The sequence below is a fragment of the Hibiscus syriacus genome, unplaced genomic scaffold (assembly GCF_006381635.1).
Source record: "Hibiscus syriacus cultivar Baekdansim isolate YM2019G1 unplaced genomic scaffold, ASM638163v2 tig00110223_pilon, whole genome shotgun sequence".
Lineage (NCBI taxonomy): Eukaryota > Viridiplantae > Streptophyta > Magnoliopsida > Malvales > Malvaceae > Hibiscus > Hibiscus syriacus.
The window spans coordinates 1,730,927-1,758,383 of record NW_024062636.1 but is presented as its reverse complement, the minus strand read 5'-3'; the positions used below and the strand labels follow the sequence as shown (position 1 = coordinate 1,758,383).

Genomic DNA, 27,457 nt, shown 5'->3' with positions numbered 1-27,457 from the left:
CAGATCAGGTCATTAACAAGTTGGATCATTTACAGGTCAGGTTAAAAACAAGTCAGGTTCATCACAGGTCAGGTTGAAAACAGGTCGGGTAATACCAGTTATTTACCAGGTCAATCTCGGGTTCGGGTTCATATCAATCGGATGCAGTTCGGGTCCAGGTATCATATTTTCGGTTCAATTCGGGTTCAGGTTGTTCTCAGGTCAGATGCAAGTCGGGTTCAGATCCACAATTTCCAGGTCTTACTCAGGTTCAGATCAATACCAGTTCCGACTCAAGTCGGTTTTCGATCGCCATAACACATGTCAAAAACAATTTTAACTCGAGTCAGTTTCAGTCAGTTTTATTACACCCCTACTTTTGTCCCAAACATATTCATCTTAATTGCAGTGTGCTTTTAAAAGCAAAAGAAAAGAAGATTTGGCCAACAATGCCTTGTCACCTACCAGAAGGAAAAACAATAAACAATCACCGCAAAAGGAGAAGATCAAATCAGTTCAAAAGGAGGAAGAAGCCAAAAGAAAGAAGGAATGCAAAAACACATTATTTAATCCAACCATTTTAATTCTCTATAAATGGTTGAACTCCGGTACTCCATTCATTTCATCACCATTCAGTTTTTCTCCTTTAAAGACATGGCAAGACTAGGTATTTTTGTGCTAGTTTTCTCCTTTCTACTTTACATGGCTGTCATAGCTTCATCTGCTTCAAGTCCAACAGACTACATCGTTGCATCGTGCAAAACCACAAGCTACCCTGCGTTATGCGTCCAATGCCTGTCCGGTTATGCCAAGGCGATTCGGAAAAACGACCGACACCTTGCTCAAACTGCTTTATCAGTGAGCCTATCCAGGGCTCAGTCAGCTGCGGCTTATATTGCCAAGATGATTCATGTTAGGGGTATCAAGCCTAAGGAGCGTCAAGCAATTAAAGACTGTATAGAAAACATGGGTGATAGTGTGGACCGACTTAGCCAGTCTGTGAAGGAACTCGGCCGTATGGGACGTGGTGTAGGTCAGGACTTCATGTTTCACATGAGCAACGTGCAGACATGGGTCAGCGCTGCACTAACAGATGAGAATTCTTGCCTTGATGGCTTTGCAGGCAGAGTCATGGATGGAAACATCAAGGTTGCACTAAGACGCAGGGTCGTCCATGTTGCTCAAGTTACTAGCAATGCGCTTGCATTAGTGAATCGTTTTGCTGCAAGACACCGACCGGCTAAACTTACTGAGCAGCCTTAGATTCAACCTAAAATATCTGGTTTATGTATAAAAGTGTTGGTTTGGAAAGCAAGGTTTATACCAGCCTGGATTTTGTGTAAAGGGGTTCGGCCTGCTTGAAATGTCTGTAACTATATCATATAACGACTCCAAGTCTATGGCGAATACTACTTGTTTGATAGTTAAGTTTTATGGAATTCTCTGTAAATCAACTCTTTCCTTTCTACTGGAAGGTGTTATACGTCCGAAAGTTACCTCAGTAAACTACTAGTTTTTTTGGATAGATTCCTTTACTTATCGGACCTTTCAATAAATCTATTCCTCTAATCACATGAGTATCATAATCTCTCGCAGAGCTTCAATGCATAGGCAAGACCTCTGACTGGTTCACTTAATCTACAGAACGAAATACAAGATCTGACAATCAATCTATTTAGCCTGCAAATCTATGAGTAGTCATAATTAATTTATGCCGACTAAATATACTAAAAATATCTAAGCCACGACTGAGATAAGGATCTTAGCAATTTATTCTTTTTCTTCATTCATATTTTCCACTGTGTTTTCATCTCTCCCACATAAAAACATAGGCGAACAATCATTACCTCACCGATTGTGACTCTTTATCCAAATAATAAAAGAACTATTAATGACAGACAAACTTTTTCCATCAACAAAATGAAATGCCATTTAGCTACAGCGTCCGAACGTAAGTATTTATGGTGGTTTTGCTCGGCTTGAATGTTGCAACTTAAAGTTTGGTCAATTGACACTTGATAGCTTATAGCGGAGACAAACACAGTGAATGAAATGATACGCTTTGAGCTTTAAAAATCTGACATTATTAAATTTGTACCTGCTCCTCAACTTTGGATTATAATAATATGCAGCAAAAGAAGGTGCCATGAACGCTTGTCTCACCTTTTTAATACCGTAGCAGACAAGCATATCTCTTTCTGTAAAGACATGTCACGAAAGATCAGTCTTTGAATCATCCAAAGGAAATCTTTAAGACTGAAATTGACGACTAAGAATTCATGAAAGATTACAAGTTCCCACAAAGTGATACGAATTGCAAGGGAAAAATGAATGGAATTGACATGGAACTGATGATCAGACCACAAGGATTTATCAATTGCCATATGGCTTAACCCTTTTAAACATTCTATGTCTATAACTTATGGTCTAAATTTTTCTGATCCACTACTGATTTAATACTGAAAATCTTAATTTATTTTTATATTCATTGTTATTACTGTGGTCTGTCTTTATCCTTATCACCTATCCTTACTGTGGTCTGTCTTTATCCTTATCACCTATCCTTACTGTGGTCTGTCTTTATCCTTACTCATTAAAGCATCCTAAATTATCATTTCTATATACTCGCAGCATGACCCAGCAAACTGAGACGAGCCTTGACAAAAATATTAAACCTTAATCTTGTTTTACATTACAATTGAGATCCATTTTAATGTGTCCCTTTCACAAATTGATTGTTAACTTTGAATTCATGTCATTAAACTAGTTTTAAATGATTGAGCGACGTGATGAACTTCAAAGCTCGACGACCGTGGCCAGAGCAAGTGCTAAGCATTAACTGTTTCCCACACTCAACAGTTATTTGAATATGATGTAGGATTTTTCATTTTGAGAGTTCTTCAAAATCAGTGGAGACAAATTGCCCAACCCCACTGGTGTACTTTTAGCATGATTATTATTAGGGTAGACACAATTTTATATTAGGGGTAGATTTATAAAATTATTTTTTTATCTAAGGAAGTTACCAATTAACATAAAATGATTTGCACATCATCCAAATATTAAAAAATATAATTTATTTTTATAAAATTAATCTTCTAAAATCTATTTTAATAAAAAAAAATATACCATTAACTATTAAATTAGATACCTCAACATCCACCGAATATATCTTCGGCCCTTTGGGTTAAGTGAGGTCCGATTGTAGATCATCCAAAGCTGTACTATCTTCCTCTCTTCTACACAAGTCATCTCACTTGTTTATTCCACAAACATGACTCAGCAATGCAAAGGAAGAGAAATTGGAACATTAGGTTAGAGTTATACTCGAGGTAATATGGGATCCGAATAATTGGAGGCATTTATCCAAAATATATCAAATATTTGAAGGCAAGAAACATATAGTGTAGTCTATTTTTGTCTGCATCGGATAAGAGCCTGTCACACCCCTACAATAATCAAATTAAAGTGGCTATGTAACACCCCTATTTTTGTTTAATTTTTAATTTTAAAAAAATATTAAGACATCGTTAAAAACCCCTTCTATCAATGCAAGGTTGGGTCCTATAAAGGGAAAAGAGTACCCAACTATTCATTAATCAAGTTTCTTTACAACCTAGTCAATGAACTCGGGATAATTCGCTTCTCTACGTAAACAGGTCACAAGACAACTATTAAAATTCTTGCAAGTGTCACGTATTGGCCGCATGTGTACACATATCGTGGATTCGTTACCATCCTCACTATTAAACATATTAACCACCATTGTCGAATCAAGTTCGATGATGCTATCCGACCAACCTTATTCAAGGGCAACATTTAAGGCTGCAACCATGCTATGCAATTCTGCCAAACCGGGTTCAAAAACGTAACCAGACGTGGTGGCTAAACCTCCAAGTACTGCCCCTTTTGCATTTCCTGCAATGACGCCAACTGCGAGCTTGGTCACTGGGTTATACGCACCATCAACGTTCAGCTTTATAACGCTCCCTTACGTGGACACCCTTGATCAATAGTGGGAATAGAAGGTCCGTTGGACAGTCACGATGAAGCACTCTGGAATTAGTAACAAGAACCCATGGGGGTTGCACCCGTCCATCATGGACCAACGAGTTCTGTCTATTCCAAACATTCCATTAAAACACCTGTATCTAAATAGTTAATACCCTCGAATAGTCTGAGTAATGAAATTACTCCTGTTATATCTAAAACTTAAATAATTTTGTATGTAAAGATTCCTGAATACATTTCTGATGCACCCGAATCCTAAATGGTCTTGAAGCATCAATTTTCAAATGTTTGATTAGATTTGTTAGTAGTCAAACCCTTTAAATAAAGTTTTTTTTTCTAAAATCCAATCAAATTACAGAAGTTCCATATTTCCTTTCCTGATCACTACCAAGTGCCTCTGAAAATAGCTGAATCCTCTGGTGTGTTTCTTTTGTGTTACATTTTTGTTTTAAATACTTGTGCACATGATTATTTTATTTGATTTAAAATGTGACTGGCTTACTTGATTTGACTTCCAAATGCTTTATCTAGTTTAAAGTCTAATTTCTGGTTTATCGAATTTTAAATCATGTTTGTCTGATACATGTTCTATGGTTACTGTTTTATTAAAAATATAAATATGCCTAATTTATAGAATCTTGATACTATTAGTTACTACATGAAATTGTTTTACTGGGATATATTATGGAGTTCTGAGGTTCAACTTTGATTAAGCTATTAATTTATTATGGACTTAAGATTATCCTTGGATAGGCTCATAGGCCCCAAGGTATTCCCTTAGATTAGATCATATACCTAATGTGTATAGGGTAAGTCCTTAAGGATGCAGTTTTAGGGGACTCCAGAACTGCATTTTAGTGTACACTTGGAGGGTAGTTATGTGATTTAAATAAACATCACTGTCACTTTTACAATATTTTACTCGCTCACAATTTCTTATATTATTGTTTAATGTTAATCTTATTTATATTGGGGTACTGTCTAGGATCTATTATAGAGTTTGTGTAGGTTTAGCTCCAATAAAGCTAGTAATTCCTTATGGACCTGAGGTATCCCCTCAAGTTGGTTCTTACACACAATGGTCCTAGGGTAAGTCCTTATGGATGCAGTTCTAAGGAATTGCATATCGGTTTTAGGTTGGAGGGAATTATTATGATTTTTAAAATTTGTTTTCTTGAAATAACCTACTACTATTTTAAATTATATCTACACTTATTTATGATTTTGTTAGAACACAATAGACACGTTAATTCAATTTCTTGAACTTGTCTCTCTAAATGTTTCCTTTAAACGGTAGTTTCCTAAAAAAATAATTGGTGAACCCCAACCCATCACTAAAACCCGTACATGCATGGATTACTAAGAATGTTTGATGTTTCAGTATATATCTATTTGCCATTTTGCATCATTTGATAGTCTTGTATTACTGAACTTTCCCAAAGCTCACTCCATTACTTACCATTTCAAGTTAAAAAGACTTGATCATGTGCAATTATCGACGGTAGTAATGAGATTTCCTTTGGCATCACTTGCAAAGTATGGTACATATGTAATTAGTGGGCATGTAGGTAATGTTTTGTTTTTATATTGAGTTTGAAACTTGTATAAAATTGTGTATGATTACAATTTTGTTTTAAATATATGAACGATTTTATGAACTTGTATATTTTTATTTATAATTGTTTTATGGTTTAAACTATTAAGTCGTAGGTAACAACAATATTCTATTAGTATTCTTTATTCATAAGAACATGATCATTCCTATAAATTAAGACCCTCCATTAAAAAGAACTTTCAAGCTTTTCTAATGAGGTTATACCAAAGAGAAAACGGCAGCTGCTGGCTTTTATTTTTCCAATAACTGCTCTTGTCATCCTCATTCAGCTAGAAACAAACCTGGATACATGTTTAGCTGCGGCACCGGTTCACCACAGTGGAAGGAGGAGCACTCGACGTATAAGAACCTCTTGTAGTGCTACCCTCCATCCGAACTTGTGTTTCACCACCTTCACCCGATATGCGACCAGAGTCTGAGGTAGCCCCAGATCGCTAACCACCGCTGCCTGTTGGGAAATAAAAAAAAGTAATTTTCCTATAACCAGATTATTGAGAATGCGAAATAAAAGCGGAAAAATAATACCCGAAATTGATAACGGAGTTCAGCCAATTATGCCTACGTCTCCAGACTGCTGCAGATCTTTTACTAAAGAGAGAAAATTTACAGGTGTTTACAAAACACACACAACTCACAAGAAAACTCTCTAAACTCTTTAGTATTGGGAGAAAGAAATGATTTGGGATGATTTTGAAGCTAAATGGGTTAGGGTATTTATAGTTGAAGCTTAAGGACTAATCTTGTAAATACCCTAAAGTTTAGGGACTAAAAAGTAATTTTCTAATACTAATTTTTAACAAAAATCAGCTTCTCACCTTTGAAATCATCTAGCCATCGGCTGCCAAAATTGAAGCATTCAATGGATGCCAAAATTTGACATTTAAATTAGTCGACTGCCATGTTGACTTTTTAAAAATCTTCCACTTGAAGACTGATTTTAATCTGTCTTCACACCTCGATTAATGCAGCAGCATTTCTGGCCTTGTTACTCTAGCATGCCAATTAAAGCTAAACACAATTTCAGTTTGTTCGTAGTCACCGTCTTTGTTAACATGTCTACCGGATTTTGAGCTCCACTAATATTTTCAAGTTTCAAAATCCCATCTTCCAGAAGAGATCAAATAAAATGATATCGCAATTTTATATGCTTCGTCCTGGAATGAAAAGACAGATTTGTTGCTAGATGGATAGCACTTTGACTATCGCAATACAAGACATTGTTTTCTTGTTTCTTGCCTAACCCTTCCAAGAAACGTTGGAGCCAAACCATCTCCTTGCTGGCTTCCGTAACAGCGACATATTCTGCTTCAGTTGTGGAGAGAGCAACTATCTTCTATAGTTGAGAAACCTAACTCACTGTAGTACCTCATAAAGTATAGACATACCCTGTAGTGCTCCTTCTGATGTCAACATTTCCGGCTAAGTCAGCATCTACATAGCCTGTCAGTATCGTATCTCCACATTTGAAACAAAGTGCTTTATTTGTGGTACCCCGCAGATATCTGAGGATCCATTTGACTACTTCCCAGTGTACCTTGCCCGATTATTCATATACATGCTAACAGCTCCCACTGCCTGAGCAATATCTGGTCTGGTACAAACCATGATATACATCAGACTTCCAATTGTTGAGGCATACGACACCTTCACCATGTGTGCACGTTCTTCCTCCGTCTTTGGTGACTAATCTTTGGAGAGTCTAAAATAAACAGCTAAAGGTATACTTACTGGTTTAGCATATTGCATGTTGAACCTGGAGAGTACTTTGTTGATGTACCCAGCCTGTGATAACATCAAAGTCTCCGACTTTGTGTCTCTCTTAATCCTCATCCCAAGAATCTGCTTTGGAGCGCCCAGATCTTTCATTGCAAACTGCTTCAACATTTTTTGCTTCAAGTTTATAATCTCTTGTATGTCTGAGCCTGCAACGAGCATGTCATCAATGTACAACAATAAAATAATGAAGCTGTTGTCGAACTTCTTGATGTAGCAACAATGATCTGCTTGGTATCTGGTAAAACCACTGCTACCCATGAAGCTATCGAACTTCTTGTACCACTGTCTAGGAGTTTGTTTTAAACCATACAAGCTATTCTTCAACTTGCATACCATGTTTTTCTTGTCTGCCTTTATGAATCCTTCTGGTTGCCTTATATAGATTTCTTCCTCCAAAACACCATGAAGGAAAGCTGTCTTCATATCTAACTGCTCAAGATGTAGATTCTTTGCAGCTACAATTTTCAACACCAGTCTGATTGAAGACAATTTCACAACTGGAGAGAAAATTTCATTGTAGTCAATACCTTCTTTTTGCTGAAAACTTTTGACAACCAATATTGCTTTCTAGCGTTTTCTCCCATCGTTCTCTTCTTTGATCCTGTAAACCCGCTTGTTATGGAGAGCTTTCTTGCCTGGTGGTAATTCAACTAATTCCCACATCTGATATGACATAAGCGAGTCCATCTCATCTTTCATGGAAGACTCCCACTTAACTGAATCCTCCACCTGCATTGCTTCATCATATCACTCTGGTTCACCATTATCAGTCAGCAACAAGTAGCGCAAAGAAGGAAAATAACGCTGGGTTGGTTTAGAAATTCTGGAGGAGCGTCTCAGTTCTGGTTTGCTTGGTTCTTCTTGAACTGCTTCAGGACTGATCTGAACATCATTTCCAGAGATCTCCTCAAACTCAGCAAATTCCTTTTGTTTCAGCTTCGGTATTGGAGCTACTTGATTATATGGTTGACCTGTCTTTGTACATCACATTTTCATTGAAAATGACATCTCTGCTTCTGATGATCTTTCGATTTTCATAGTCCCAAAACTGGTAACCAAACTCATCACCACTATAACCAACAAAAACAAATTTGTTGGACTTAGCACCAAGTTTACTTCTTTCAGCAGAATTTATGTGTACATAAGAAATACAACCAAACACTGTTAAGTGTGAAAGGTTTATTTCTTTTCTGGTCCAAACTTCCTCTGGTATTTCATCATCCAAGGGAATTGAGGGCCCACGATTGATCAGGTAAGCTGCAGTGTTGATAGCTTCAGCCCATAGCAATTTGGGCAAGCCGACATGTATCCTCATGCTTCTAGCACGTTCATTCAGAGTTTTGTTCATGTGCTCTGCTACGTCATTCTACTGCGGTGTCATTGGAACTGTTGTCTCCATATTGATCCTATTGTTTGCGTAAAATTCTCTGAATCTACTATTTTTGTACTCTCCTCTATTTCAGACCTCAACCGCTTGACTTTCAAACCACTCTCATTTTCCACCATGGCCTTCCATTTTCTAAAGGTATCAAAGACTTCTGATTTCTTCTTCAGAAAATAAACCCACACCTTCCTTGTAGAATCTTCAATGAATGTGACATAATATAGTGAGCCTACAAGAGATGGAACTGGAGATGGTCCCCATACATCAGTATGAACCAACTCTAACTTTTCAGCCTTGGGTGTCTTGTCAATCTTTGCAAAACTGACTTTCTTTTGTTTGCCAAAGATGCAACCTCACATAGTCCGACATCTATACTCTTTAGATCCAGCAGCTTCCCTTTTGACAAAAGTGTCTTCATCCTTTTCTCTCTCATATGGCCTAGCCTTTGGTGCCATAGTTTTGATTTTCCATCAGCATCTGCTACTGTAATGGTATTCTCCAATTTTGAGGTTACGTAAAGAGTATCAGTCTTCTTACCACGAGCAATGACAAGTTCTCCTTTGGTAATCTTCCATTCACAACCTGAAAAGGTTGTACAATATCATTCTCCATCAAACTGTTCTACATAAATCAAATTTCTTTTAAGTTCAAGAATATGTCTCACTCCTTTCAGCTTCTAGGTGGTCTGGTTTGGCCACTTTAATCGGATGTCTTCTTTTCCGACGATCTTCAAGGTTTCATCATCAGCTAGATGAACCTTCCCAAAATCACAACTGACATAGTTCTCCATGATTTCTTGGCATGGGGTATAGTGGAAAGATGCCCCTAAATTTAAGATCCATGATTCAATTGGACTGTTAACACTTAGAATCATGGCATCACCTGTTTCCTCTGTCACGTTGGCAAATTCCTATGTACTGGTATCTTTCTTCATTGTTTGACAATCTCTTTTAAAGTGACCCTTCTTGCCACAATTATAACACTTAAAATCTTTCTTTCCCGTTCTTGATTTTCCCGTTCTAGATTTCGATCTGCCACGATTTGGATTCCTTTCTGAAGTTCTCCCTCTAGACTCCGTGTGCAATGCTGAGGAGCTTGATGCTTCACCCGATTCTCTCCGTCAAATTTCTTCACTCAGTACCAGATCCCGAACATCGTTGAATTCCAATTTACTATTTCCTGACGAGCTGCTGACTACTGTAACAGTAGCATTCCAACTGTCTGGTAGAGATGATAAGAGAATTAAAGATCGAACTTCATCATTGAATTCAATTTCCACGAAACTCAACTGGGTTATGATTGTGTTGAGTTCATTTAGGTGTTGAGCCATTAATGCCCCTTCCGCCATCTGCAAATTGAATAATTGCCTCATCAAGTGAACTTTCTTTGAGGCCGATGACTTCTCATACATACTAGAGAGAGCCTCCATAAGACCCGCCGTGGTCTTTTCCTTTGCTATGTTGAAAGCAACATTGCGGGATAACGTCAGTCGGATAACTCCGATGGCTTGTCTGTCGAGAAGAGTCCAATATTCATTCTTTATGCCCTATGGTTGCTTTCCTGAGAGAGGTTGATATAGATTTTTTTGGTACAGAAAATCTTCAATCTGCATTTTCCAAAAGCCAAAGTCCGTACCATCAAACTTCTCAATTTTCACATTCCCTTCTTCTGCAGCCATTGCTCCCACTCGAATCTGGCTTCTTTTGGATCATTTCTGATAATTAATACGAACCACTATGTATTAGAACACCTCCGTCGACAAATTCGTATCGCCGACCAAATTTTACTATTTACGAATTTCACTATTCACATAAATAGTAACCTCACAGAAAAACCGAAAAAAAATCACCACCAAAAGCTCTTGATACCAATTGTTGGAAAATAAAAAACGAGTAATTTCCCTATAACCAGATTAGTGAGAATGCGAAATAAAAACGGAAAATAATACCCGAAATTGATAACGGAGTTCGACCATTTATGCCTACGTCTGCAAACTGCTGTAGATCTTTTACTAAAGAGAGAGAATTTACAGGTGTTTACAAAACACTCACAACTCACAAGAAAACTCTCTAAACTATTTAGTATTGGGAGAAAGAAATGATTTGGGATGATTTTGAAGCTAAATGGGTTAGGGTATTTATAGTTGAAGCTTAAGGACTAATCTTATAAATACCTTAAAGTCCAGAGACTAAAATAACAATTTTCCCATGCTAATTTTTCAACAAAAATCAGCTGCCCACCTTTGAAATCATCTAGCCGTCGGCTGCCAAAATTGAAGCATTCAATGGCTGCCAAAATTTGATATTTAAATTAGTCGGCTGCCATGCTGACTTTTCAACAATGCCCGATACGCGACCATAGTCCGAGGTAGCCCCAAATCGCTAGCCACCACCGCCCTTTCATTGGCGTTCAACACGAATCATTTCACTACGAAATCGATGATATCTATCTCCAAACACCACGGCTTAAAGCGTAGAGAGGCCGCGGCCTTGAGGGATTGTGTGGAACAACTAGAGGACTTCGTTGATGAGCTGAAAGACTCCATCACGAAACGGAGTCCGCCTACTGCGGCAGCAGCCATTTGACGAGTGCAGCTTTAACTAACGAGGATACCTGCATGGATGGCTTGTCTGGGAAATCCATTAATCGTAATTTGAAGACTGGAGTGAGAAGAAGAGTGGTGAAGGTTACACATTTGACGAGTTTCGCTTTGGCTTTCGTCAACCGCAATGCTGCAGCGCCCACTCATAAATGATATTGCCATTTCTCTTGTGCATCGAGTGAGGTTTTGCCTTTACAGTTTGTATTGATTTGCTTTTTTGCTAGCCAGCTAAATAAAGCTAGGGTTTTTCAAATTGATGTGCCGGATCATTTTTCCTTTGGGAATAAATATCGACTGAAAATCTTTACTTCCTCTAGCAAAATTGATGTTTGATCTAAATTTGCAATTTCAGAGTGTTGTCTTTCTTGTCTCTTTATTTTCCCCAGAACTACTTTAATATTGTTCGTTTAATTTTTGTACCATTTTCGAAGATGAATAAGATTTAACATTTAGTCACATCAAAATAGATGCGTTAAATACATAAATAGCCATCAAAACTGTTCACTTCTTTCATTTTAATACGAAAGTGATAAAAGTGAACAACTTGAGGAGGTTATTTATGATTTTCACCATGTACAAAATCCAAACTACTAGTGTAGCAGTCCGATTTTAACTTGAAATTATTGGATTCATTCATTCGCTGCCGTCACATTCCCAAAAGTTCTTTTTGTTGGAACCACATGACTCGCGACTCGTGAGCTTTCTCTTCCAATAAATTCAGTCCCTCTCTTCCGCAAGACCAATCGATCTCTCAAGCTTTTCTTCAGAAAGAGAAAGGCAAGCAAAATGGCAATTGGTTCACACTTTTCACCGGCAGCTATTCTCATCCTCATTCTCTTCACAACTCACCCAAACTGTTTATCGGCCAGAAAAATCCTCAGCTCCGATACAGACACAGAGTTCATCAAAACTTCGTGTGACGCCACCACCTACCCCGACCTGTGTTTCGCCACATTTTCAAGCTACGCAACCGAAATCCAGGCCGACCCCAAAATATTAGCCGCCAAGTCTCTCTCTGTGGCACTCAACACCACGCTTTGGGCTTCACAAAGCCTGACGGACCTCTCCAAAACGCAGGGACTAAAGCCTAAAGAGGAAGCGGCTCTTCACGACTGTGTGGAAGAAATGAGTGATTCAGTGGATGAATTAAGAAGGTCCATTTCTGAAATGGAAGAGAGTGAAGGCAAAAGCTTTGCATTGAGAATGAGTGATGTGGAAACATGGGTCAGTGCAGCTTTGACTGATGAAGATACCTGCATGGATGGCTTCTCCGAGAATGAAATGGATGGTGATGTCAAAGCCACTGTGACGACGACAATCGAGAACGTTGCACAGTTGACAAGCATTTCATTGGCTTTCGTCAACCAGTATGCTGGCAGCAAATAGTAAACTGTTATTTAAAAAACATGTCCATTACCTATGCAATTGTATTTCAACCTCTCTTTTTTTCCCTGAATTGTTTAACATTTGAGTATCAGTTCCTATAGTTTATCATCAGTTTGTCTCCATTGCAGCAATGTGATAGCAAAACAAATACTAACAAATAAGCGTTTTGCAGTTGGAGAACGAAGCTCAACCTATTTTCCACATGGTCCTACTTATCACAAAATGAAGGTCCAAAACAACCTGCCTCATCCCCAACTCAAACTATACACCACGTGATCCGAGAGTTATCAAGAATTCGTATAACATGAAAATTTGATCACGAATTTTATTGAACAGTGATCGATTACTAGAAAAGGTTGACACGAGTGAGAGCAAAAAGAGAAATGAATTTATCGAAAATTTAAAAGATTTCGATGTTTTCTTTTATTCCCCCCCCCCTCCGAAAATACAAAATTCGGTAGGAGCAAACAAGCCCAATACAAGAATTTATAATCTCAATATACTAACAAAAAATAATTATATACTTAATAAATTATTTTTGGATTTTAAAATTTTAAATTATCACTCTTCTCTTTTCCCTTTTTTCCTTCATTATAATTTGTGTCAATTTTATTTATCAATATGATTTTTTCTTCTTTAATTTTGTTTAATCGACGAAGACACCGATTTTAATATAAGTTGTTGTCTGCTGATTATTATTTTTTTAGTTTGTTAATAAGAATAATTATGTCTTTGTGACATGTTCTCTGCCTTTATGACACGTTTATATATATCTGCCTTTGTGACATCTTTTTCTATGCCTTTTGGTAACTTACCTTTTTCTTGTTTACGATTTTTTTGTCGTTATTTTTGTTTATCTATCTTTTTTTCTCATAGTTGGATTTCATATAACCATTTACTGATGAAGATAGCGCTTATTTGTTATCATGATGATCTTTCTTGATTTGGACCCTCGGATAGATTTGGATACGCGTTTTGCTTTCGTGGATAGTTTTCTCACGTCGCTTGACTTTGATTTGCGGTTTGTTGGAAGTATTTCCACAGCTTCATCCCCTTTTATAGTTCGTTTATCGATGCAGTCAGATTTGTTCGTATCTTTATTTTATTCGAGCTTTTTGGTTAAGTTTTTTAACTTTTTCCTTCTTTGGTCCTTATGTGATCTAGGTGGGTAGTTTTTGTCTCAATGGTAATAGGAAAATGTCATAATTATATTTTAGGTTTATCATTATGCTGGTAAATCGTTATTATAATTTTGGATATTTTCTATTTTTAATAAAACTAGCGACAATTTAAATTATCATATCGATTTTTTATTTTATTTTATTGAAAATTATTTAAAATTATATATATATTCATGAAGAATTATCTCAAACAGATGCAAATATTACAATTCCTAATGGTATAAAGTTAAGAGAGTTTTTATAATTTTTAATTTTCCACATGTTGAATAATAATTAAAAGGGTTAACTACATGATTTATTTATATTTGTGTTTTTTACTTTTCCATTGATTTAAAAAATAATAATATATGGTCAATTTCGCTTTTATTTAATTAAGATATGGTCACTTGTATTTTATTTAATTAAGATGTAGTCTCCACGAGTTAACTATAGTTAACAATTAACAGACTAGGTGACATGATATTTTGGTATAATCACACATTTGATCCCTATTATTTATATATTTTCTTAATTTAATCCTACTAAAAATAAATTAAAATAAATTTAATCCTCCAACCAAATGATGCCACATGTCACCATTCTATTGGAGGACCAACTTTATTTTAATTTAATATGTTTATTTTTCACCAATCAGTGTCACCCTCTTGAAAACAAAGCAAAGTAAATTGGGGCTAAAGGGATTCAAACCCGGGTATCTTAGAAAATCAAGCATGTACCCAACCATGTATCTTAGTGTATAAATACTTAAATTCATAATATTTTTTTCATATTAACTTTAAGAAATATTTTTTATATTAATTTATAAAATATATTTTATTATTAATATAATTTAAAAATATTTTATTTTTATTTTTATTTAAAAATATTTATTTTATTCTTATCTGAACTTTTGAAAATATATTTTATTATTATTTTAACTTTTCAAACTATATATTTTTCTTAATTTACTAAATTATATTATATTATTAATTTAAATTATTAAATATATTTTATTCTCATCTTAACTTCAAAATATTTTAACATAAAATATATATTTTTCAATTAAAATAAAAATGAAATATTTTTTAAAATTAAGTTAATAATAAAATATATTTAATAAGTTAATATAAAAATATTTTTTAAAATTAATATAAAAATTATTATGAATTTAAGTTAAGTATTTATACACTAAGATACAAAATATATAAATCATGTTGTATATTTTAAATCAAGTATTGGTGTTGGCTTAATGGTTGGGCACATACTTGGTTTCCCAAGTGACTTAGATTCAGATCTTTTTTTGTTTCAATTTGCATTGGTGTTTTCTTTCGATTAGAGGATTAAATTTATTTTAATTTATTAAAAGTAATATTAAATTGAAAGAATATATAAATAGAAATGACCAAATGTGTGATTATTCTAAAATATTTAATTGTCATGTCACCTAATTTATTAAATGTTAACGACAATTAACTTGTGATAATCACATCTTAATTAAATAAAAATGAAAGTGATCATATCTTAACTAAATAAAAACAAAAGTGTCCATATATTATGTTTTTGAAATCAACGAGGAAAAGTGAACAAAATACAAACATAAGTGATCAATCATGTAGTTAACTCTAATTAAAATAATAAAATATCAAAGATGGTTTCATTAATATTTTATATCAAAAATAATTATTTGCCATCTTAAAAAACTAATTAACAATAATAAATAATTTAATATTTTTTTATTAATTTAGGGTGCTTACAAGTGGTAATATATGTTATAAAGACTCTTAACCATTTGACAATAAACGCTCAAATATCATATAGTATCTGATGCTCGAAGTTGAGACCTCTAAGAATAACAACCTTCCTTTAACCACTGAAATAACTTAGTTCATGCATAAACACTTTAATCTTAAATCAATCTCTTCAAAATAGTTCACTTCTCATTTTTCAAAAATAATACTAAACTAACTCTAAACAACAAAAATAATACTGAACCAACTCTATATAGCAGGTAATATAAGGCATAACAAGAGCAGCTTAAAATACCATAAAACGTGTGTTAAAAATAGTGCATCTCAGTAGACTTTATGTTTACTTTTTTGTTTTGTTTGGTCAGTGTTTTGTTCCTGAAATATAGGAATAAGTTGCTTAGCTGAAGTCAATAACGTGTCTAATTGCTTCCTTAGTTTTATGAGATAATTAGAGTTCTTTTAGGAACAATTTGTTACGTTTTTCATGTATTTAATCCCTTTATAGAAGATTAATAAATAATTATTTTTCCTTAATTATTTTCTCTTGTTAACTAAAAATTACTTACATCTTTGTTTTGTTTCATGATATCACTGTCAGGTCAAAAAATTGTTATTTATTATTTCTCTTTGTATATCAAGTCACTTGTTTTGTCTTGTTGGAAGTGATTCGAAGCTGAAAGCAGAGATGAAGTTAGAAAATGGAGGAAGTAGTTCTATCATTCAGTATGGTGTTGAGAAACTTGTAGAGACAAACAAGTATTGGAGGATGTGTGTGGAGGCATTTCTTCGAGGTCAAGATCTGTGGGATCTAGTTACAGGAGCAGATGTAGAAATTCCTAAAATCACAAGAGAATGTTAAAGCTAGTAGAAAATGAAGATCAAATCCAGAAAAGCTCTCTTTGCATTCAGGGCTTCCATTAGTAAGGAGTTCATCACCATGTTCGTGATGTTAATTCACCAAAAACAATTATGGGAGACTCTTGAGTGGTTATTTTCTATAAAGAATACAACTCGTTTGCAATTTTTGGAGAATGACATTGCATCCTTAACACAAGGTAGCATGTCATGAGAAGTTGAAAAGCATGACAACTTGATGTGAAAAATATTTTTTATACGAAAAGTTAGATCGTGAAGTATTCATGGAACAACCTGTTTGCTATATTTTTAGACTAATATCCTTACCATGTATGTAATTTAAAGAAGCAATGCATGGTCTTAAACAAGCACCACGTGTTTTGTAACGCTCCGAAATACGAGTTAGGAGTTTCAGGTTTATTCAATTAAGCTTTAGAATAAATTTCCCTTAGTATGTCAAGCTTTGGACCCAAATGAATATGACTTGGGCTTATGATGAGCCCAACAAGAATACGAAGGGATGTATTTAACCATGAAGCAAATGAGGAAGGACTAGGTGAAGAATTTACCCATTTGTTTGAATCAAGGTTGATTCCCATTAATTTCGGATGATCTCGCGTTTGAAATATATATTCTCTTTGCCCCGAAAGTTTGTCTTCTTCCTCTATTCTATTTGACTCTCTTCCTCTTCAAGAACCAAGTTAAAGTAGGAAACTTTAAGAGTTCCAAGCACCCATTTGAGCCTCCAATGTAAGAATTACAACCTTCATTCCCTAAGCTTTCATTCAAACCCATTTTTGCAAGTTATGGCCAAGTTTCACAAAAATGGGTTTTAGTGGGGGTTTATGAAATTCTATATTTCAGTTCATTTTATGAGATTTAAGTTGTAAAGAAATGTTTTTGGCTTCTTCCCAATGTTTAAAATGAGTTAACGACTCATTAAACTTATTTTGATCAGTGCAGGAGCAAGAGAAGAACTCAAAGGTTAGAGGCAAGGAAAGGTTAGTCCTTGGGTGATTTTAGCGCATTTTTCAGTCACATAACTTCAAGGTAACACGATTGTACACATGAAGATCATTGTATGCACATATAAGGTTTGTTTGTTCATGAAAGTATGCTAGAGTAAATCCATGGTACAATTTGTATTTGATGTTTGCAAGCAAGAAAGTTAGTACATTTTGACCTCTAAGACACCAAATAACACTTTAAAAATGCTTGCTAGTCTTAGGAGAGTGAAAGAGTGAGATTTGTGTGCGATTTCGTGCTCAAAACAAAGCACACAGGTCCGTCGATACCGGTACTGATACTGTTCTTCGTGAAAGGTAAAAACCAAGCAATTTATAAGGGCAGTATCGATACTCCTTCAAGGAGTATCGATACTCGGGGCCCAGTATCGATACTCAGAGGGTTGGTATCAATACTGAGGCATTTTTAAAAATAATGAATCCAAAGGTATCAATACTCAAAGTATTGATTCTCCTATAGGAGTATCGATACCAATGTATTTTTCAAAACATCGAAGTAAATTTTGGTGCCAATACCTAGGTGAGTATCGATACCCACGGTGATTTTTTGCAAGTTTGGTTCAATTGGTTTGGGTGTTTCAAGTTCGCTTAAGCTTCAAGTATCTAATACAAGTAAAAACAATCAAGTTAACTAATTTCTCAACTAGAAATCAAGTAAGATAGAATGACATAAAATTGGCCCTTGTGTGATGCTCGGGAAACGGTTAGGACACCCAAGTTACTCTAGCATTATGATGATCATCCATTGTTTGTAAATATCCGGATATTGTTTGTTTGGTACGTATTCGATGCACATAAATTTTGGGTCTTATCAATACAAATTTTGATGCACGTAAATTCTAAAATCGTACCTTATACTCGACTAGGTTTGATATATGAGCTTCCGATGCACATAAATTATGGTCCTCACCCTGACCTCTCGAGGATCCGAGGTAGACTAAGGGCTATAATTTTCGATGCACGTAAAATTTGGTTCTTACCCCAAAGCTATCACATTTTAGATAGGCTAGCCTATTGTCTGAGATGCAAGTAAATTCATCCGACCACACCACTTGGTCTATCTCATGTTTATTATGTACTTATACATGTTTACGGCTTTGCACACCGATATGTTTATGTAATGAATGCATGTAGTATTGCATAGTTAATCTTGCGGTACTGAGCTTGTGAGCTCATCATATGGAATATGTTTCCATGCGTAGGTTAGTAGAGGGGATCATTGAGGAGCCTATCGCATTCGTACATTCCAGACCAGAAGATTTGCAGAGTATGTAGTGGGTATATTTTAGAGGTCATGTATTCTATATGGACATTGTATAGTTGAGTCATAACTATATTTTGATTTTAAATTCTATGGTTATTTTGTACGTATTTTGGGGACTCCTATGTTTTGTAAATGTTGAATTTGATTTCTATTGCAATTATGATGAATTATTTTTTATGATTACAAATGTTTTAAAAGAAATTTTTGAGTTGATCATTCTTGTGGTCCCGTGTGGCATCGTAATCAATGGATCTTTGAGTTAGATTGGATTAGGGTGTCACAGTTAGTGGTATCAGAGCGTCCAGGTTTAGTCATTCCTACGACCCTCAGATCAGAGTCAGTAAGTGTCTACGAGTGCATGCCCCTCAAGAATACTTAAGTTTCTGGAATGACATAGTGACCTATCTTTCATTTCTAATTTCAAGATTCGATTATAGCTAACGATATGATTCTAAGTCATGAGGGCCCGGAGTAGAGTCGTGCCTTCTTGGTTGAGATTTTGACGATGAATACGCCCCTGATTCTGATCACAAGATGCTTGCAGACGCAAGATTCGATGAGGTGAAATTCTTTCACGATCTAACCTCGACCCTTAAGTAAATAATTTACATTATTATAAATTTGCACCCCTAGTTCAGCCTACTGTGGCGCCTCAAGAGTCTCCCGTTGAGAGGCTTCATAGGTATAGGACTATCGACTTCTTAGGATCTGGGGACGATGATCCCATCTCTGTAGACCAATGGCTTCAGAAGACACTATGTACATTCATAAGAGAACCTTATCGTCAGTTTCTAGATCTATCACCAAAGACATCTAGACAGTCTTAATTACCAGCAAATAGGGCCAAGGGCCCCTAAAGGCCAAGGGCCCCTAAAGTCCAAGAAGACTACCATCAGGGCCGTCTAGGGGATCATCACATAGTTTAGATCATGGAGGTAGATATGGCTTCAGTAAGAGAACCTTATCGTCGGTTTCTGGATCTAGCACCGGCATATCAGAGAGGGCGCTAGATCATTTGATGTGCCCGACTTGTGGCAGGAGACACCTTGGGGGGTGTTATTGAGGGACTAGAGGTTGCTTTAGTTGTGGGTCATTGGACCACTTCATCAGGGATTGTCCCAAAGCTCAAAGTTCAGCCTCCTCATTTTCACAGAGATTCGTTCCTTCTATTCAGCGAGGTCGAGGGTCCTCGATGGGTGGCAGAGCTGGTTCATGGCAGGAGAATAGGGGTACACCAAATTAGAGTCCGTCTAGGATCCTAAAGTAGTATCGTGTCAGTATGTCGTGTAATACCCCAAATTTTTGTTAGTGACCAAAATTCAACTTTTGAAAGTTTGATGGTCAAAGTATAAACTTGGAAAAATTTAGGAAATTAAGTGATGAAGTTCCTAAAAAGAATTTTATTCTATAAATAGATAGTTTACTCTTGAGAGTGGGGTTTCATGGAAATTTGGAATTTTAGTAAAGAAAAATTAGAAATGGTTAAAGCCGATAAGGAATTGGTAATTTCATATTGAATTGGAATTTTACCAAAATTTGAAGGATGATATAAAATGGTTGGAAATATTATTTTAATATTTTGAATCAGAGAAATTTGGTTTGGAAATGTGCAATTTTTCATATTTAACCAAAACAGTGGAATTTAGTGACTAAAACGTAATTTTTGAAAATTCATGGGAATTTTCGTAAATAAAAGTCAAAATAATTCATCTTTGACTTTGAAAGATGATAAGGATGAGGTGTATAGGTTTTATGGTGAATATGGAGATTCATTAATGGCAAAAATGGAATTTCCTATTGATTTGAATAAAAAATTCCATTATGTGATATTATGCCATGTGATGGATTATTTAATATTAGACTATCAATAATGGTGGAGCATTTTCAGCTTCTTCCTCATCCAAGCTGTCGTGGGCTTTCTCCTAAGGTAAGAGAAAACTTCAACTCAATTTTCAAGCAATTTACTTAGGATTTTGAGTAAATTGTAAATAGAAAATTGTTATATACGAAAAACGTTATCATTTGGTACCAATATTGCATGATAATCTTGTTGGTGTGCAAAGATCCCAAATTATATAGTTTTTATTCATAAAAGGGATCATTAAATTGATGATGGATCTTGATGTTTGTGAGTTGGTTGATTCATATTCAAGCATGTATGATGATTAGAACATGTTTAATTTTTCTAGAACTTGTTCTTTAAGTTTTGGCCATGGATTGTTTGAGTGAGAAAAATTATGGAAAAATTATATATGGGTTGGAAATGATGAATGAAGTATTCTACAAGTTTTATAAAAAATTTGAGGACCATTTTGTAGTTTTTGAAAAGTTGGAGATCAATTCGTAAATTCTATAAAATTGAGGGGTTGTTGTATAAGTGTTGTATAATTGATGTATTATGCTAGAAATTATTGATTGGGAATTTTAATGAGTGTTATATGTGAAAAATGACTATTTTGGAAGTTTGAAAAGATTTGTGATTTAAGTATAATATTTGTAAAGTTGGGGTACTTAAATGTAATTATGCTTTTGTAAAAGCATTTGAATGGAAATAAATTCAATGCTGGAATTATTGGTGTTAAGAATGTAAGTGATAAAATGGTAAAGGACCATTTTGTGTAAATTGGAAAAGTTGGTTCCAATGTTAAAAGGAATTATTAAGAGATAAGTATTTTGATAGATAATGAGTTTCAAATATATTATGGAGCTATTTTAGGATATGTTTATGTTAGTACAAAACTAACATATGTATTGTTATGAATTTGTGAATTATACAGATCGTGATTGATTTGTGATCGAAGCAAGTCAAATAGAAAAGGGTTTATTGTGGACAATAGTGAGGCACATATATATATTTGGAAAATTTTAAAGTGTCAAGGTGAGTGCAATACATGCATGAAATTATACATGGATATTTTATACATCATCAGGAAGACTTGCGATAAGTCAACCTTATTTATATTAGCATGATATATGTTATTTTTATAACTTCGACATGACATTGAAATGTCACGGTATGAAATTAAAATGCATTGATCATGAAAAATGTGATATTTTACCATGAATGTTTTCGGGTATGAACTGCCCAATGTTAAATTTGATAATATACTTTGCCATGGATGGATTGAATAAAATAGACTATATGCCCAAGTAAGTCATTGAGGGAAAGGGTATAGTTGGCATGCCATAGAGTATAGCAGATGCAGGTTTATATTTCACTCTAGCGTGTAAGGACACTAAGTGTATATGGTGGGCACGACCTTATGTGTAATACACTTCGGTGTATATGGTGGGCATGACCTTATGTGTAATACACTTCGGTGCATATGGTGGACACGACCTTATGTGTAACACTACGGTGCAAATATCGAATACCCAGGGTCCTCAGGGTTTTATAATGGGCTATTGTCTATGGTTTATGATTTATAGTTTATGGTTTATTGGTTAATAAATGGTAAGCATACAAATAAGCTTACGAGCTTATGGAATAAATGACAAGTATATTGGTAAGAAATTTTATACTTAGTTATATTATTTTGATCATGGTAAAATATTGGATATGCTGGTAATATGATTTTAAGGTATTTGATTTTTATAATGAAATTCATGCATGAGTTGTATTGCATTGTTATTGTTTTAATTGTCTCACTAAGTATATACTTAGTGTGTGATGATTTTCACGCGTAGGTAAAAAGCCATTAGTGGAATAAGGAGTGCAAAGTGATATCAAGCATCAAGAAGTATATTTCTATATCAGTAAGACATCCTAAGATGTAATGTAGACTTAATTAGTGACATGTAATTATTAAAGTTTTATTTGTTTTGTTGAACAAAATTGGAAACAAAATGGAATTTTTATGAATTTATATGTATTTTCGGAAGTTACTTTAGCAGTTACTGTAGTAGTAAACAGTAACCACATTTTAAGAAAATTTCCAGAATGATTTTAGGGTATCGATTCCCTACTATGGGAACCGATTCCCCCACTGTTCATGGTTCATTATTCACTATTCACGGTACTATTCATAAAAATCTTTTGAATTGAGTTTCTTATAACGAAATATAAATTATATGATATGCTATTTTTATAATATCAGTTACCATTTTAAGAATATAAGTTTTAAATCATTTTTAAATTGATAAAAGGTTTTAAAAAAATTCGAGTTACATCTATAATATGTATAGGTATAATTATACAGGTTATATGTGTTACATGTTGTGCGAGCACATGAGGAGTACAATACTACCAATGTGATCTCAGGTATCATTACAATTTTCTCCATTCCTATTATTGCATTGGTATATATGAGTTTCACATACTCTTATGTTTGTTACGATCTGATCTGAGAGAGAAACATTCTCGCTAAGAACTTAGTAATAGGGGTTAGAGCCTCTATTTCTCTAGGATTGGACGTTTTCTTGACAAGGTTCATCTATGTTACCTCGTAGAGCTTCAGGGTGAGGTATTCTTAGCCGACTTAATGGAGATACTATTTTGGGAGTTCGATGTGATCTTAGGCATGGATTGGCTATTTGAGCATGAGACAAGTTTAAGGTACAAGGCGAGACAACTTAAACTTTGCAAGGACGATGAGACCAAGGTATTGATGACCAGTTGGAGTGCGAGTTGCGCTACCAAAGTTATTTCGGCAATTAGGGCTCATAAATTGTTAAGTCATGAGTGTGAAGCCTTCTTGGCTCAAATGGTGGATACACTAGTTCTATTCTAACGTTTGAGGACATTCGTACCGTGCGAGAGTTCTCTAATATGTTTTCGGAGGAACTACCAGGGATATCACCTGATTGCGTGATCAAGTTCAGTATTGAGGTTTTTTCAGGTTCAACCATAGTGTCCATTGTACCATATCACATGATGTTGTTAGATAAGGGTTCCATCTGACCGAGTATTTTTCCTTGGAGAGCACCAGTCTTATTTGTCAAAAAGAATGATGGGTTGATGAGGTTGTGCATCGACTACTGGTAACTGAACAAGTTAACTATCAAGAACCGCTACCCTCTCCCTAGGATAGATAATTTGTTCGACCAGCTTAAGAGAGCATGTCTGTTTTCCAAGATAGACTTGAGGTTAGGGTATTATCAGTTGAAGGTTAAGGTTGCCAATATAACCAATACAACTTTTAGGACAAGTTACAACCATTACTAGTTTCTTGTGATGTCGTTCGTACTCGCCAATGTCCTGGTAACATTTATGGATTTGATAAATCGTATCTTTCATCCTTATCTGGACCAATTTGTGGTGTCTTCATTGTCGACATCTCGATGTACTCTCGATCCAAGGAAGAATATGACCATCACCTCTGTATCATTTTGCAGATGCTTCAGAGCATAAGTTATATGCCAAGTTTGGGAAATTTGAGTTCTGGTTACCCGAAGTGGTATTCTTAGGTCATGTAGTAGCGATCGATGGAATCCATGTAGACCCCCATAAGATTAAGGCAGTGTTAGAATGGGAACCACTTAATAATATCACCGAGGTGCGCAGTTTCTTAGGTCTTGCAAGGTACTACCATCATTTCGTCAATGATTTTCCATGATTGTGACATCGATGACCAACTTACTTCAGAAAGGAGTTCTATTTGTATGGAATGAGAAACGCTAAGAGAGTTTTGATCTATTAAAAGAAATTCTCACGTAAGCCCCCCATTTTGACCCAATGAGAATTGGGTAAAGATTTCATTGTATTTAGTGATGCGTCATTAAATGGTTTGGGATGTGTTTTTATTCAAGAAGGTAAAATTTGTGGCCTATGTGTCTCGTCAGCTCAAGCCACATGAACGAAACTATATTACCCACAATTTGGAATTTGTCGTAGTGGTTTTTACCTTAAAGATTTGGAGGCACTACTTGTTTGAAGAGAAGTGTCACATCTTCACGGATCACAATAGCCTTAAGTATCTACTCACTTATAAAGAATTGAACTTGAGGCACCGAAGATGGGAAAAACTTTTGAAGGACTACGATTGTGTGATCGATTACCATCCGGGTAAAGCGAATATTATTGCAGACGCATTGAGTAGGAGCTTTATGTAACATCCTCAATATCGAATTAGTGACCAAATTGAAAGATTTTAAAATTTAGTGACCAAAGTAGATAAGTCGAAAAGTTAAAGGACTTAATTGAAATATTGATGTAGGATGATTTAGCAAATGAATGAGGAATAAAGGGAAGTAATTAAATATTATTGTGGATATTTAAATACCCACGTGGGGCATGTGTAGGAAACAAAGTTTCCAGACAACTCTTCTTCCACTTTCTTCAACCGTGGAGTACATGAGCTAAGGTAAGAATTCCTTTAGTTGAATAATTCTTTTAAATTAGATATGCTTTGGAGTCTTGGAATATTAGGAAACCTAAAAGAAGGTTTAAAGTAGTTTAACGTCCAAAGAATAACAAGTTATGGAGGATTGAAGGTATGGAGCATTTAAGTGAAAATTTGAAGAAGGTTTAAATGAATTTAGGAGCTGAATTTGGCTTGTCATATATTAGAATAAGAAGTTGTAAGTGTCAGAAATAAGTTTGGCTTATATGTAAAATTTGGTATGATTCTTAGCTTTAAGAATTTGGATGAGATATGGGAGATTATAAGGTATTGGAATGATAGAAGTTAGTTAAAATGATTGTTGTTGAGTTTGGTAGCATAACAAGGGTTTTATATATGAAATTGAGGGAAGTGTTGGTAATTTTTTGGTGGAAACAGTATGTTCTGGGTAGGGTGTATCGGTACACTATGAATAGGTACCGATACACTAAGACCAAATTTTGAAGGATATCTTCACGGTGTGTCGATACATTGAAGAGTGTATTGATACCTGTGTATCGATACACACAGTCATGTATCGATACTTGTGAATTTTGAAGCTGTTTTGGATATCGATACACCCGTAGTATACCAATACCCCCTAAAGGGAAAATTAAATTATGGTTCGTTAAATTAGTTTAAGTTATTAGCATCAAATAATAAGGTTTAGGCATCTGATAATTGTCTTAAAATTTATATTTATGTAGATACTGAGCCTAAAGCAATTCCGAAACATTTGGGAAGTAAGATCGATCGAGGGAAAGACAAAGAGATCTAGATCGAGGGAAAGACAAAGAGATCTAGGTGAGTGCATATGCATAGCATGATTATAATAGTATATCGAACTTTAGATTTGTGATAAGTATAGATTCAATACCTTAATACATGACTCATTTTATATTATGATACATGAAATGAATTCGTACCATATGCATTATATGACATGTTTTAAATGAATATGCATGAAAAGTTACATGAGCCATATGATAAAGGTAAGAAATTATATGTCTATGAGATACACTGTGTGAATTGTGAAAATCCCATGTTATGTAGATGAAAACTATAGGTATAGTTGGCATGCCAAGAGTAGAGTGTCTACGCGGTCCTTCAGGACATATATGTATTCTTTGGAACATGTATGGGGTCCTTTGAGACACGTACTTGATCTTTTGCATATGTATATGATTCTTAAGGAATTTCTATGTGGTCCTTAGGGACATCTTATATGGCACTTCGGTGCATCTCTACACGATAATTCGGTGCAATTCTAATTGGCACTTCGGTGCATTTATAGGAGTTGTGGTGACAGCATAGTGCACAACCTCTTTATACTCGTATACCTTAGGTTCTCAATATTGTATCATGGGCTAGTGAACTTATTAATAAAAATTCATGATTGTTAATATGTTAAGCTTATAGATAAGAAACATGGTTATATAAATTGCATTGATTAAATATATAATTCCATTGCACTCCATCTCATTCTGGCATTATCATTATATTTTATTATTATTATTATTATTATTATTATTATTATTATTATTATTATTATTATTATTATTATACCTCACTAAGTCGATGACTTAACGTGTGAATGTTTCACACGTAGGATCCGAGAAGGTAAACAAGCAAAGCTAGGCAGCTGGACAGCATTACTCCTGTAACTATCAGATCAGAAGCAACCTAAATAGTATGTCATTATGTTATATAAATTAATGTTGGCATGTAATCAAATGATTAGGTTGTGTATTCTCTGAGTATTTTGGGGAACTTTTGTATAAATCTATGTATATTATCATATTTTATTAATATAAGTCCTAATGTGTTGTTATTTCGTTAAGAATATTATTTTAAAAAGTCAATGTGAGATCTCGGACTCGTATTCGGGTCGGGTACGGGTTGGGGTGTTACATTTAATGGTATCAGAGCTACGGTTTAGCCGATTCTAGTCATAAACCAGAGTCTAGAGTGTATTTAATGGAATACATGCCAACAAATTGTGAGAACTTCTGATATGATATAATAATGAGTATTCTGTCTTGCTAATAGAATATTATGTTTATTCTTATTAGATGTCCGGACATAGTAGCTCCTGAAGTGAAGCTGGAGAAGATAGGCCAGCTGAGAGTCTAGCTGAGAGTAGTAATTCACCTTCTCTGGCCAGGCAAGGTGAAGAACAGGCATTTCAGTGGGTGATTGTGCAAGATCAGGACACATTCTTCAGGACGTTGGACGCTATTCTAACGCGTCTCCAACCTCCTTCTCCATCAACTCCAAGAATGAATATAGTAAAAGAGTTAAGAGGATTAGGAGCTCCCAAATTTAAGGGAGA

General features: G+C 35.0%; 2 protein-coding genes across 2 annotated transcripts; both read left to right on the top strand.

The window, feature by feature from the left end:
* Positions 1-538: 538 nt before the first annotated feature.
* LOC120114338 (21 kDa protein-like) lies at positions 539-1,397 on the top strand. The gene has a single exon (XM_039135284.1). The coding sequence runs from the start codon at positions 574-576 to the stop codon at positions 1,240-1,242; it is 669 nt and encodes a 222-aa protein (XP_038991215.1). The 5' UTR covers positions 539-573; the 3' UTR covers positions 1,243-1,397.
* A 10,717-nt stretch (positions 1,398-12,114) lies between these two features.
* LOC120114346 (21 kDa protein-like) lies at positions 12,115-12,779 on the top strand. The gene has a single exon (XM_039135287.1). The coding sequence runs from the start codon at positions 12,154-12,156 to the stop codon at positions 12,751-12,753; it is 600 nt and encodes a 199-aa protein (XP_038991218.1). The 5' UTR covers positions 12,115-12,153; the 3' UTR covers positions 12,754-12,779.
* Positions 12,780-27,457: the final 14,678 nt, after the last annotated feature.